This window comes from Bubalus bubalis, chromosome 17 (assembly GCF_019923935.1).
Source record: "Bubalus bubalis isolate 160015118507 breed Murrah chromosome 17, NDDB_SH_1, whole genome shotgun sequence".
NCBI classification, from domain to species: domain Eukaryota; kingdom Metazoa; phylum Chordata; class Mammalia; order Artiodactyla; family Bovidae; genus Bubalus; species Bubalus bubalis.
In genome coordinates, this window is record NC_059173.1 from 63,805,949 (window position 1) to 63,820,760 (window position 14,812).

The 14,812-nt window shown below is 41.0% G+C and overlaps 1 protein-coding gene across 1 annotated transcript in view; it reads right to left on the bottom strand.

Moving 5' to 3' along the window:
• Positions 1-1,155: 1,155 nt before the first annotated feature.
• The window catches only part of IQCM (IQ motif containing M), a 488,337-nt gene continuing 474,680 nt past the window's right edge, over positions 1,156-14,812 (bottom strand). Inside the window, exon 13 of the mRNA XM_044930386.2 lies at positions 1,156-1,580. Within this exon, the coding sequence (XP_044786321.2) occupies positions 1,477-1,580 (104 nt within the window). The 3' untranslated portion in view covers positions 1,156-1,476. The remainder of the gene's footprint in view (positions 1,581-14,812) is intronic.

Below are 14,812 nucleotides of genomic sequence, written 5' to 3' on the forward strand. Positions count from 1 at the left end.
TTTCTTCGGCATCTTGCTCCCAATTGTCATAGTTTTCATATTTTATGTTAATAGGTAGTTGTGATATTGTGATATTGTTTTTATATTAATTGTTTTCTCCTATAAATATATTTGTCATTTGAAATAGTGGCATTCATTACATAGCACTCATTAGGATATCTTATGTTTTAGTTTGTAAGTGCCTTTCCAACGAAAGAATATAATTATTCTATGCTTTTGCTCTCAATTTTTTGGAATACTGGAGGCAGAAATCTAGCCAACTTTTACCTTAATAATGCTATAAAAAGGAGCAAGCTGATGATCTGTTACCATGCTTGGACTCAACTCGTGCGATTATTTAACTGTATATTTTCCAACTATTTTTTAGTATTGAAGTAAAATGTTTCTCTTTAAAATTAAGCTTTCTCAATTATTAGCAGGGATAATACAGATCATCTAATTTCACAGATAAGCTAACCTCTCTATTTTAGCTACAGCAATCATTTCTCCCCAGTCAGGCGTCTTACTGTTAACATTTTCTAATTAGAGTATCAGCGTGTGTTTTCGTCCATCTTGGTTCAGGTTTTAGCGGGGCCCTGACTTTACATGATTCTTGTAATTAGCTTTTCTGAAGATTTCATTCTAGTAATTTCCATATTTACAGCAAACTCCATTGCATGAAGTAGCCTGAGGAATTTTTTTTTTTAACAAAACCTAAGTGTCTCTTACAGAGGTAACAGACTAGGGTGAGGACTGGGAAAACGGACCGCCTGTCACGCAGTCCCTGCCTCTTTCTTCATGCCAAGTCACTGTGCTGTGCGTGGATTATGTTCCCCTAGGTTCATGGTTTCACCTATTTCTCCAATCTCATTCACAGATGAAAGGAGAAACAGAGGGATGAGGGAAGGAATGATTGATAGATGGATGGATGATGCACAGATTGATAAATTTAAATTCAAGATTCTTAAGGACTGGTGTCAGCCACTGTGCTTCAGATCTTTTCAAATTAAGGCAGGGAACTCAGGAATACTACATAGTAACTCTCAGTTGTTCACTTTCAAGTGAGCAATAGATAGGGGAAACATAATATGATAACTACACTAATAAAATATATTTTAAAACACACTTTGAGAAATCATTCCCAAAAATGGAAACAAATGTTTAAAAATAAGAATTTTAACTTTTTTACAGCATTTATTGGTCCTGGAACAAACCAAATTTGAGTCCAATGAAAGGAATACTTGATACTATGTGATTTCAACTCCATTATGATTAAACAGATGTTATTTATAAAAAAGATCCAATGAATGGTTCATCTGAAGACGTTTGGTAATTATAGACCGTCTTGTGGAAGTTCTTCTTTGGATGTTCAAAGATATTTGTCCTTTTTTCCAGTTGATACAGAATTAATCCATGGCCAATGCTAATCTATGTCTTTGGGGAGATAGGTTCAACTCTTAAGGTAACAAAATTGTTTTGAAAACACTATCTTACTTCTCATGATGAATACCGTTGTCTCATTTTCCTTTCTCTTATAGATGCGGCCACCAGCTTTCCAACAATCCGGATGTTAGCTCTTTTGAGTACTGGATGCCCACTTACTGTCAGACAAAATATATAATTACATTAATGAATTTTAAATTCTATAACGGAATGTACCATGCTTCTGAAATCATCAAATGTTATAGGGAATCAGTTATGGTGGTGCTGAAACAGATTTGACTTTGGCACATTTCCTTCGGGTGCATTCATTACATTATATATCCTGACATGAAATTCAGCAAGAATGACACTGAACCAAAAAGTTGAGAGAAAGGATGGCAGAATCTGGACCCCACCAATATACAGCATACACGAAGTAAGTTAGATGCAACATATGTTTGACCATAAGAACAACAACAGTGAAAACTTTTGCTTTACAATGAAATCAGTTCTGACACTGATATTCAAATCAATACAAAGCATTCTTTGTAGAGATGGCTTATACTTGATTCATCTTTATGAATGAAATGCGTTCAAATAAGAAACAAAAGGGACTTCGTTGGTGGTCCAGCAGTTAAGAATTTACCTCCTAGAGCAGGGGACATGGGTTCCATTCCTGGTCAGGGAACTAAGATCCCACATGCCATGGGGCAACTAAGCCCACACACTGCAACCACTGAGCCCACACACCTCAGCCAGAGAACCTGAACTGCAACAAAGACCCAGTGCAGTCAAAGATTTTTTTTAGAAAAAAGAAATAAAGCCACAGATTTACTGCAGACACCATTACCCACAGGACTAACTTACAGACGTGGTAGTCTATTTGGCCCTGCAAGAACTATTGTTGTTCTTAAATGAAAACATAAACAACTACCCAAAAGAACATTTAAAGTTATGAGAAGAACACTCCTCATTACTAAAAGAAAATAAACGATGATGTGCTGTTAAGCAAAAAGCAGAGCATTGTTGTTTTCATGCTTATCTATATTGCCATTAGATAAAGAGCAAGGCTTATAATAACAGAACTAAATTAGACTACAGAGTATTCATAAAACAATTAGTAACAGTAATTTTCATTGCAGGTGTGATAACAGAAAAAGGCCATCACCAACCGGTGTCCTAATATAATAGTTGGGCTTTCCTGGTGGCTCAGAAGGTAAATAATCTACCTGCAATGTGGGAGACCTGGGTTCAATCCCGGGTTGGGGAGATCCCTTGGAGGAGGGCATGGCAACCCACTCCAGTATTTTTGCCTGGAGAATCCCCATGGACAGAGGAGCCTGGTGGGCTACAGTCCACAGGGTCACAAAGAGTCAGATACGACTGAGCGACTAAGCACAGCAAAATATAGTAGTTATACAAGATAATTGAGTTAGTTCTAAAGATGAGATCTCAAAATACAATGATTTCCTATGGAAATTTTTTAATAATATGCAATACTAAGCATACATTTCAATAAGCAGAAAATAGCTGAAATACAGTATTATTCAAAGCAGGTAAAATAGAAGAGAAAGTAAATATAATGGTCGAAGCTCTTGTTCTTATACATTTGTGAGTGAATCAAAATTTAATACTCCATCTTAGCCTCATTTTTTTTTTGAAATAGGGATAACATACATCTTGTCTGATTGCTAAAAGGATTCAAAAACATGTATCAAGAGATACATATACAACAGAATGAAGTCAGAAAGAGAAAAACAAATACCTATATTAGTGCATATGTGTGGAATATGAAAGTATTGGTATAGATAATCTTATTTACAAAGTAGAACTAGAGACACAGACATAGAAAACAAACATGGATACCAAGGGGGAAGGGGGCATGGGATTAATTGGGAGATTGGGATTGACATATATACACTATTGATGCTATGTATAAAATAGATAGCCAATGAGAACCAAACGTATAGCTCAGGGAACTCTACTCAACTCTCTGTGGTGACCAAAATGGGAAGTAAATCCAGAAAGAGGAGAGGGGATATGTGTATGCTGTGCTGTGCTAAGTCTCTTCAGTCACGTCCAACTCTTTGCAACCCTGTAGACTGCAATGGCACCCCACTCCAGTACTCTGGCCTGGAAAATCCCATGGACGGAGGAGCCTGGTGAGCTGGAGTCCATGGGGTCGCTGAGGGTCGGATACGACTGAGCGACTTCACTTTCACTTTTCACTTTCATGCATTGGAGAAGGAAATGGCAACCCACTCCAGTGTTCTTGCCTGGAAAAACCCAGGGACGGGGGCGCCCGGTGGGCTGCCATCTATGGGGTCGCACAGAGTCGGATGCGACTGAAGCAACTGAGCAGCAGACTGTAGCCCGCCAGGCTCCTCTGTCCATGGAGTTCTCCAGGCAAGAATACTGGAGGGGGTTGCCATGCCCTCCTCCAGCAGATCTTCCTGACCTAGGGATTGAGCTCATGGCCCCTGCAGCTCGTGCATTGCAGGCAGGTTCTTTACTGCTGAGCCACCAGAGAAGCCAGGATATGTGTATACTAAAGCTGATTCACTTTGCCATGTTTACAATGTGGCTAAAACAACATTGTAAAGCAACTACACTCCAATAATCTTTTTTTTAGAAAAGAGATTTATTTACAACAATAATGTATTAATATTGACTCATCAGTTATAACAAATATACCACACTAAGGTGTTAATAACAGGGACCAGGAGGAGGGAGTTGCAAGTGAGAGAGTATAAGGGAACACTCTGTACTCTCCACTAATGGTTCCATAAACCTAAAATCCCTCAAACACAGAAAGCCTATTAGTTAAAAATGTGTCTGAAAATTCATAAGTATTCAAAATATAGTTGCTGAATTATTATTTATACTGAAATTATAATATAGGTAGGCTTTATAAAGAAATTTCACTAACAATTGCATGAGATAATAAAAAAGGTGTATCAGTTGGTCTCTGCCCCCAGTTCCTGGCACAAAGCTCCTAAAACACAATTTCCTAAGTGATATCAGCGTTGGGAGCACCTTTGGTTCTAATGAGGTGACTGGGTGGGTTCCTGGAAGGGTGCTGGTCACCAGCCATGATTAGAAGCTTAGAACTTTTAGTTCCCCCACCAACACTTCTCCAGGGAGAGACAAGGGCTGGAAATGGAATTAATGGTCCATCACGCCTATGTGATGTTCTTCCCTGGTGGCTCACAGGGTAACGAATCTGCCTGCAGTGCAGGAGACCTGGGTTCGATCCCTGGGTCAGGAAGATCCCCTGGAGAAAGGAATAGCAACCCACTTCAGTATTCTTGCCTGAAGAATCCCAGGGATAGATGAGCCTAGCGGGCTACAGTCCATGGGGGTTGCAAAGTGTCCCACAAGACTGAGTGACTAACACTCTCACACCTAAGTGATAAAGCCTCTGTAAAAATCCCAATAATGTGGGGTTCAGAAAACTTCCAGGTGGATGAAAACATCCTCAGACTTGGAGGGTGATTCCATAAGGACAGAAGTAGGGGGCTCTCCCAGATCTCACCCTCCTGATCTGTCCCACTGGCTGTTCTTGGGTATCTTTTATCCCATCCTTCAATAAAATAGTAAATGTAAGGAAGTGTTTCCCTGAGTTCTGTGAGCTGCTTTAGCAAATTAATAAAACCTGAGGAGGGGGTCATGAGAATCTCTGATTTGTAGCCAAGTTGAGAACAAGTTGTGGGTACCTTGATGATCTATCACTTTATAAAGAATATTTCTCTGTTTGGCTGCCCCGGGTATGAGCTGCAGCATGCAAGATCTTCACTGTTGCACATGTGATCTTTAGTTGCAGGATGCAGACTCTTAGGTGTGGTGTGTGGAATCTAACACCTTGCCAGGGATAGAATCAAGCCCCCTTGCATTAGCACCAGGGAAGTCCTGAAACCTAATATCGATTGGTATCTAAAATGGGAGATTGTCTCCTGGGATGGAGCCCTGAGCCTAGGGGGTCTGATTGGGAGTTAACATTCTCTCCAGGTAGACTCTACCAGAACTGAATAAGACTGTAGGACTCCCAGCTGGTGGCAGAGAATTTCTTGTTGACATGGGGAAAAAAAATCCCACACATTGAAATTGCCTACCAGAGTCTTAGTTGCTGACCTAAAGTGGGACTGGGAGCAGAATCCTAAATTGCATAATTTGTTATTTCATAAATATTTCAATTAAATAAAGGATTATCCATATGAGGGAGGATAAAAATGTAAGTATACACGATATATTTTTAATCATTCAAAATAAATATTCTTGACCTTCATTTTTCTTATATGGTGAGACAGATTCAGAAAACAATCGTTTTGATTAAAAATACTCAAATCTTGAACAAAATATTAAATATATTTTAAGCTGTATTGCTGAATTGGCAGATAAGGAAGAAAATAAAGGCCAAAAAAAAAAGTAAAATGAGTAACCTTAGTGGATATTTGGGCTTCCTGGGTGGTGCTGGTAAATCTAGCTAAAGAACCTGCCAGTGCAGGTAAACGTAAGAGACTTGGGTTTGATCCCTGGGTCGGGAAGACCCCCTGGAGGAGGGCACGACAACCCACTCCAGTGTTCTTGCCTGGAGAATCCCATGGACAGAGGAGCCTGGGGGGCTACAGTCTATAGGGTCGTGCAGAGTTGGACAGACTGAAGCAATTTAGCATGCACCCACAGTGGATATTGTCAAAGTGCTAAAGCCAGTTTACTTCTGGTGTTGTTCTGAAGTCTTCTGCTGAGCCTTGGATGTCTGAAAAGGAAATTAGAAAGAAGAAATAAAGAAAGATGAGCACCAAAGAATTGATGTTTTTGGACTGTGGTGTAGAAGAATGCTGTTGAGAGTCCCTCGGACTGAAAGAAGATCAAACCAGTCCAACCTAAAGGAAATCAGTCTTGAACATTCATTAGAAGGATTGATGCTGAAGCTGAAACTTCAATCCTTTGGCCACCTGATACGAAGAGCTGACTCATTTGAAAAGACCTTGATTCTGGGAAAGATTGAAGGCAGGAGGTGAAGGGGATGACAGAGAATGAGATGGTTGGATGGCATCACCAATTTGATGGACATGAGTTTGAGCAATCTCTGGGAACTGGTGAAGGAAAGAGAAGCCTGGCATGCTGCAGTCCATGGGGTAGCAAAAAGTCAGACACGACTGAATGACTGAACTGAACTGGGTGTCTGAGCTACAGCTTTATGAGGAGAAAAGCATCAAGAGGCAAAGCATAGGGTTCACTCAAAATGGGGAGCCCAGCAGGAGACCACAATTGAAGGCATGGGCCCAGAGGGTTACACGATCAGAGTAGGTAGGATAATACCAAAAAAAAAAAAGAGAGAGAGAGAGAGAGAGTTAGAGAGAGAGAGAGGAGGGAAGGAAAGGGAAGGGAAGAAAAGAGAAGAGAAAATTTCAAAGAAGGGGAGAAAGAAACTTTCCCTTTTTCATGAGGCAGGGTAGATGGAGCAGAGCCTCAAAGCTGCCATTGGTTTGATGCCCCAGTTCATGTCACCTGTGTGGTCCAAAATACCTTAAATAAATTTAGAGTTTGCTGGGTCCCAAGGACAAATAAAAAAACTTCTCTAGATGAAAACAACTTCAACCGAGACCTTTAAACTATGTCATAGAACCTTCAAGCAAAGGACTCAACTCCCTGGGCCTGGATTTCCTTATATAGAAAGCAGAGATGGTAACTGTATCTACTCTCTAGGATAATAGTGAGAGTAAGTGAGATGCCAGAAGGAAAACACCTGGCCCACAGGAGGTGCTCAGTAATTAGGCCATCCTGTTTCTTTTTTTGGCTCTTGAAGTCTTCTACAGAGATGTTCACCTGTTGTATGACAAGAACTCATTTCAGGAACATTGGTAATTTTTTTATACCTTCTGGAAATCTCTTTTATTAACACTTAAACTTGGTCCTCAATAAAAGCACTGATCAATCTTGTCCAAGAAAAATAATATGTCATAGAAACATTTTATAAACCCCTATATGCTATAATTCATTTTAAATAGAAAAGCAGGTTACAAAGCAGTGTCATGTAGATTCCAGGTTTTTGCTTTTGTTTTAAAGTTACACACACAGGAAACCATGTACAGTATTAAATACCAAAATATTCACAGTGGATGGAATTATAATTTAGCTTTAGTCTTTCTGCTTATCTATATTTTCAACAGAATATATTATTTATATAAAATAACAAGATTAGACATTGTCAAGTTTCTAGATTGGAATATGGAAAAGGAAATGGCAACCCACTCCAGTATTCTTACCTAGAGAATCCTGTGGACAGAGGAGCCTGGTGGGCTGCTGTCCATAAGGCTGCACAGAGTCAGACACGACTGAAGTGACTCAGAATGCATGCATGCATTGGGGAAGGAAATGGCAACCCACTCCAGTGTTCTTGCCTGGAGAATCCTGTGGACAAAGGAGCCTGGTGGGCTGCTGTCCATAGGGTTGCAGAGTCGGACACGACTGAAGCAACTTAGCATGCATGCATGCATTGGAGAAGGAAATGGCAACCCACTCCAGTGTTCTTGCCTGGAGAATCCTAGGGACAGAGGAGCCTGGTGGACTGCCGTCTATGAGGTCACACACAGTCGGACACGACTGAAGCAACTTAGCAGCAGCAGCAGATTGGAATATACGGTAAAAGTCACTTTTACTATAAATAACGAATAAGTAATCAGAAGTTAGATCTTTGCTGATATTCAATAATTTGAATAAATGACTTCAACTTGAGAAAATAATCCAATAAAAACAGACAACATGCTAAATACTCATTTAATAGGCTGTCTTTTCAGAAAACAGAAACTAGATTTTCCCCAAAGGCTCAAAGTAAGCTTTTGCCCTCTGTTTTCTTTGAAACCACCTCTATGTTTTTATGTTCACAAATCTGTTTTATGATTTTTCATACCATTTCTCTGACCCAGTCAAGGTTATATATTATTCTACATTATTGGCTACTTTTGTCAGTGTTTCAAAATGAATGTTTGTAGAGCAACTTGGAAAGAAAACAAACATAGATTGTGTTAAAAATAAAACACACATTTAGGGCACTGAAGATCTATTTAGTCCTATCTGTTTGGGTTCATGCTAAGTGTTAGGAGGTGGTGTAAAAGGCATGAGATGAGCCCTTTCTGGGCCTTCATTTCCTAATCCAGAAAGAAAACAAAAAAACGGCGATTATTAGGCTACTCATAGACATTTAGTATAAAAAACGTAAGTATCTACCTAACATAATGGCCCTGCCCACCAGAAAATTATCATAGTCAATATAAAGCAAAAATATAGTCTGGGAGTATAATTGCTCTATAACCCTGTGTTTCTGCTATATAGTGAGGTAAATCAGCTATACACATACATACATCCTCTCCGTCTCGAGCTCCCCTTCCACCCCCCATCCCACTCCTGCATATTCTCACAGAGCACGGAGCTGAGCTCCCTGTGCCATACAGAAGCTTCCCACTAGCTAGCTATTTCACACATGGCAGTGTATATATTTCAATGCTGCTCTCGCAATTTATCTCACCCTCCCCTTTCCCCTACTTTGTCTACAAGCCCATTCTCTATGTCTTAAAATGGATAACCGACAAGGACCTACTGTATAGCACAGGGAACTTTGTTCAATATTACGTAACAACCTAAACGGGCAAGAATTTGAAAAACAACAGATACATCTACATGTGTAACTGAATCACTCTGCTGTACACCTGAAACTATCACAATACTGTTAATCAATTATGTGTGTGTATGTTTCAGTCATGTTCGATTCTGTGCAACCCTATGACTGTAGCCGACAGGCTCTGCTGTCCATGAGATTCTCCAGGCAAGAATGCTGGAGTGGGTTGCCATTTCTTTCTCCAGGGTAATCAACTATCAGTCAGTTCAGTGCAGTTGATCAGTCGTGTCCGACTCTTTGCGACCCCATGAATCGCAGCACGCCAGGCCTCCCTGTCCATCACCAACTCCCGGAGTTCACTCAGACTCACATCCATCAAGTCGGTGATGCCATCCAGCCATCTCATCCTCTGTCGTCCCCTTCTCCTCCTGCCCCCAATCCCTCCCAGCATCAGAGTCTTTTCCAATGAGTCAACTCTTCGCATGAGGTGGCCAAAGTACTGGAGTTTCAGCTTTAGCATCATTCCTTCCAAAGAACACCCAAGACTGATCTTTAGAATGGACTGGTTGGATCTCCTTGCTGTGCAAGGGACTCTTAAATAAGAGTCTTCTCCAACACCACAGTTCAAAAGCATCAATTCTTCGGCTCTCAGCTTTCTTCACAGTCCAACTCTCACATCCATACATGACCACTGGAAAAACCATAGCCTTGACTAGACGGACCTTTGTTGGCAAAGTAATGCCTCTGCTTTTGAATATGCTATCTAGGTTGGTCATAACTTTTCTTCCAAGGAGTAAGCGTCTTTTAATTTCATGGCTGCAGTCACCATCTGCAGTGATTTTGGGGCCCAAAAATATAAAGTCTGATACTGTTTCCACTGCTTCCCCATCTATTTTCCATGAAGTGATGGGACCAGATGCCATGATCTTCATTTTCTGAATGTTGAGCTTTAAGCCAACTTTTTCATTCTCCTCTTTCACTTTCATCAAGAGGCTTTTTAGTTCATCTTCACTTTCTGCCATAAGGGTAGTGTCATCTGCATATCTGAGGTTATTGATATTTCTCCCAGCAATCTTGATTCCAGCTTTGCTTCTTCCAGTCCAGCGTTTCTCATGGTGTACTCTGCATAGAAGTTAAATAAGCAAGGTGACAATATATAGCCTTGACATACTCCTTTTCCTATTTGGAACCAGTCTGTTGTTCCATGTCCAGTTCTAACTATTGCTTCCTGACCTGCATATAGGTTTCTCAAGAGGCAGGTCAGGTGGTCTGGTATTCCCATCTCTTTCAGAATTTTCCACAGTTTATTGTGATCCACACAGTCAAAGGCTTTGGCATAGTCAATAAAGCAGAAATAGATGTTTCTCTGGAACTCTCTTGCTATCAATTATACTCCGATACAAAACAAAAGTTAAAAAATATAGTCCTGGATGAGAAACCATTAAGGACATAGTTATATTTGATACTTGCATATCACAGAGGTCCAAATTTGAACCTAGGTTTTGTTCATCTTAGAATTTCAAACAGAAATATATCCAAGAAGTTTGGCAGAATAAATTCTCTAGGCATCTCTGCAATGAGAGACCAAGATATCTTCTTGGGGAAAAATTCTTAATATGAGAAGAGTGAGCTGAATATTTTCATTTTGGTCCAATAAGACCGTGGCAGTGGCAGGGATGATGGGTGGTTTTACGTGCTCCTAGCTGCCTCTTGCTGAGAAGATTTTGCCTTGTGTCCCTGACTCCCTTCTTCCTTACCCTCCCACCACCCCAGGGAGAATCTGGTTTATAGCCTCCTGAAAGGAAGACCCAAATGAGAGCTATTGTTTCCTACACCATGCTCTCAGAGTACTGAGAGTACAGGGCATCAGTGCTCTGAGATTGAGGGAACTGGGGTATGAAAGCCAGGAGAGGGGCTTTTCTGTTCGCAGGCTGGCCTAGGCCCACGTGGGACCAGCACAGCGTGGCCTGGACAGGCACTGGTGGCCACAGCAGCAGCAGGACGCCCCCATCAGCCTTCCTGAACTTCAGAGTGGCAGCAGCACATGGCACTGCCAGGGGCTGGGGCGGGGACGGGAGGTAGTCCATGCTGTGGCCCAGAGGGGAGCACAAGGGAGACATCTTAAGAGAACTGCTAGAAATAGCTTCTGTTATGGGGCTGCTTCCAAAGAGGCCAGAGGCTGCCTAACAGTAGGTCGAAAATTCTACAGGCCACTATTTGGGGACTATATATGTATCTGCATGCATGCTGCGTGCTAAGTCACTTCAGTAGTGTCCGACTCTTTGCGACCCTATGGACTGTAGCCCACCAGGCTCCTCTGTCCATGGGATTCTCCAGGCGGGAATCCTGGAGTGGGTTGCCGTGCCCTCCTCATGTATGTATCTACATATACATATATGTGTATGTCATGTATATACATATATCTGGCTGTCTGACCGAAGGATGCCTAAGGTCAACCACATACATGTGTATACGTAGTTGGATATTGTTTTGAAATATCCAAGTTGGACAGAGGAGCCTGGCAGGTACAGTCTCTAGGGTTGCAAAGAATCAGACATGCCTGAGAGACTTAGCTCACATGCACACACCAATAGCTTCCTTGAGGGTGACTAAAACTAATCACCTCATTTCTGATGACTATCAATCTTGAAATAGTGAAAATATTATACAAACTAACAAATACTCTATTCTTGAGTTTTTAAGCAATCAGCTCTCTCATTAGTTATCTGTAAAGAGAAATGGAAAACATATAGCTATTTAATAAACATAGCCATTTAAAATGAGGTGAATAATTTTGTGACATTCCAGATATGTGTTACCCTCAGGCAGAAAAATTCTAGAACAAAAAACACCACTGCATTTCAAGAAGGAGGTTTTAAGCAATAGCAATATTTTCTAAAGGAGGACTTGTACTTGGAAGAGTATGGCTTTGCTCAGAAAGTGCAGCATTGGGGGGATTCAAGAAACTGGAATCTGAAGAACTTGGCACGTGGAGCCATATGGTAAGGAAAAATGTGTGATTACATGAGAACGCTTTCCAACTTAGAGACGTGAGCTAACAGACTGGTGGGGGGATGAAAGAGGACATATCCATGAACTCTCGAGATGGGGCCAGACACCCTCACTCTTGTATTTTGCCCCAGGGGAAGAGAAAATGGGAATCCTCAATGGTAGAAAACATGAATAGGTGGTGGAAAAATCTGGGAGTAAAGGGCCTTTTTTTGAAGGGGTCAGCAAATCACTTAGGAGACATCATGGGGCCAACATGGCGCCAGAGCAGTGGCTGTGGGCAGTGCCTCGGTCATGGCTCTGCAGCCTGATGTGCCGTGAAGAGAGCTACTGGAGCATCCCAAGGGGATACGGGAATTCTGGGCAGGCTGTCTGACTGAAGGATGTCTAAGGTCAGGACAGGGAGCAAACAGAATATATGAACTTAACTGCTGAGGCTGTGGCAGATATGAATATTGGGGCCAGTGTATGGTTCCTGAGGTCCAGGTGGTGTGATTCACACCACAAGCGGCCAGCAAGGAGGAAAGATCACACTGAGGATGTCTCTCAAGATGAAAGGAAGTGAGAGAGCAGGCTTGTTATAAATGGGCTCCTGACACAAAGTAAGAATAAATGATAAAATTAGATGGCATAATATAAACAATGAATAGCATAAAAACAGAAACAATAGAAAAAGAGCTTACAGAACATTGACATGAAAGAAATCAGTCTGGGAAATATTTCTAATTTTAATCAGACTGATTAATTTCAATCACTCTGGGAAATATTTAGCAGGGAAATATTTTCCCTGTGAAAGACTTGACTCTGTATACTATGCAATCAGGAAATACAGGTTTCACCAAAAGTCATGTCAACTCCTTGAAAGGGGTGGGGAGAGAGGAAAGGAACTTACCTAAGTAACTTTGGAAAACAATGCTTTGACCAGATTTCTGGAGCCTAAAGACAAAATGCAGACGGACTGACACAGAAGGAGAGATACAGACATGATTATAACTATGGGTACAAACAGGGGTTTGCATACGTATGTGTGTTTTCTAGAATTGTCCACCTCAGTAGCAATGAGCACACCCAGTGCCCAGATTTTGGTCTCTAAAGATTATTCTCCAGTAAACGGAACCAGGACTCCTGGAAAAATGGTTGGTTCTAGGACTACGGCAGGTACTACAAGATGAGTCTGCAGAGCCTTATGTTGCCTAAGGAAGCATTAAAAAAACTGAGAAGCCAACCTGAAAAAAACTCCCAATGTCTAATGCTGAAACAATCTGAACAATAACAACAGAATAACATAGTTTTAGATCATAACTTGTATTAGGAAATGAATATACATAAGTAAATGTTGATGAAAATATCTAGTAGTTCTTAACAATTTATTGTAGAAACTCCCATCTCCAGGCAAAAAGCTTTATTCCTCCATTCCTCCCCACTCCTTCTCCCAGTGTCAGTTGGGCTTAGTTGCATGCTTTCAATAAATAGACTGCAGAAGGTGGTTGAGAAGAAAGTTACTAAAGTATTTCTATATATATCTCCCTATTTCCATAAACAGTGAGTAGAGAAACCTGACAAATGCCTTGACCAGGTGATTAAGGATAATATCACTGTGGATAAGTCATATTGACAACATGTTCCTGCTGATACGATGCGATGAGAAAGGCACTTCACCTCTGTGAAATTCTTTCAAAAAATGTATCATTTCAGCATTTAAAAAAGAATAAGAAGAACAGGGATAACAGATGTCATTTTAGTGTGCATTTATTCCTTGCCAGGCAATGTGCTGTGTGCTTTACTTGTATTATTTTCCTTTCTCTTTGTACCAATACCTAATGCTAACATTATTACTATTATATGTAAGTAAGACTCATATCAATGACATGTTTTATCAGGCCATAAGTAATTCTTGATCCATATATGGATTGCAGAACATTTGATAACAACTCATTGGAAACCATAGTTGTTTAAAAAATTTCAACCCATAAATTATTTTCTTGTTATACATATGTATTGTGAAATGCTTATCACAGTCAAGTTAATTAACATACATTTGCTGCTGCTGCTAAGTCGCTTCAGTCGTGTCCGACTCTGTGCGACCCCATAGACGGCAGCCCACCAGGCTCCCCCGTCCCTGGGATTCTCCAGGCAAGAATCCTGGAGTGGGTTGCCATTTCCTTCTCCAACGCATGAAAGTGAAAAGTGAAAGTGAAGTCGCTCAGTCATGTCCGACTCTTAGCGACCCCATGGACTGCAGCCCACCAGGCTCCTCCGTCCATGGGATTTTCCAGGCAAGAGTACTGGAGTGGGGTGCCATTACCTTCTCCGTACATACATTTATCCTCTCCCAATTAAGCATCCCTCTCACACCCCCATCCCACCCCTCTGGGTCATCACAGAGCTCACCACAGAGCTGAACTCCCTGTACTACACAGTAGCTTCCCACTGGCTATCTATTTTACACATGGTAGTATATATATGGGACTTCCCTGATGGCTCAGTGGTAAAGAATCCACCTGCAATGCAGGAGCCACAGGAGCCGTGGGTTTGATCCCTGGGTGGGGAAGATCCCCTGGAAGAGGGACTGAAGTGACTTAGCAATTCTTATATCTAACTGAGGTCATTTTTTTCTGTATTTTTTTTTTTGAGTACTATCTTGCCTGCTTCTACCTTAAATATGTAGTTTTCTAGATTTCCTCTCAGATTTATTTATTTGCTCATTTTTATTTATTTACTTACTTAATTACTTAAGTTTCCCAGGTGGTGCTAGTGGTAAAGAATCCATCTGCCAGTGCAGGA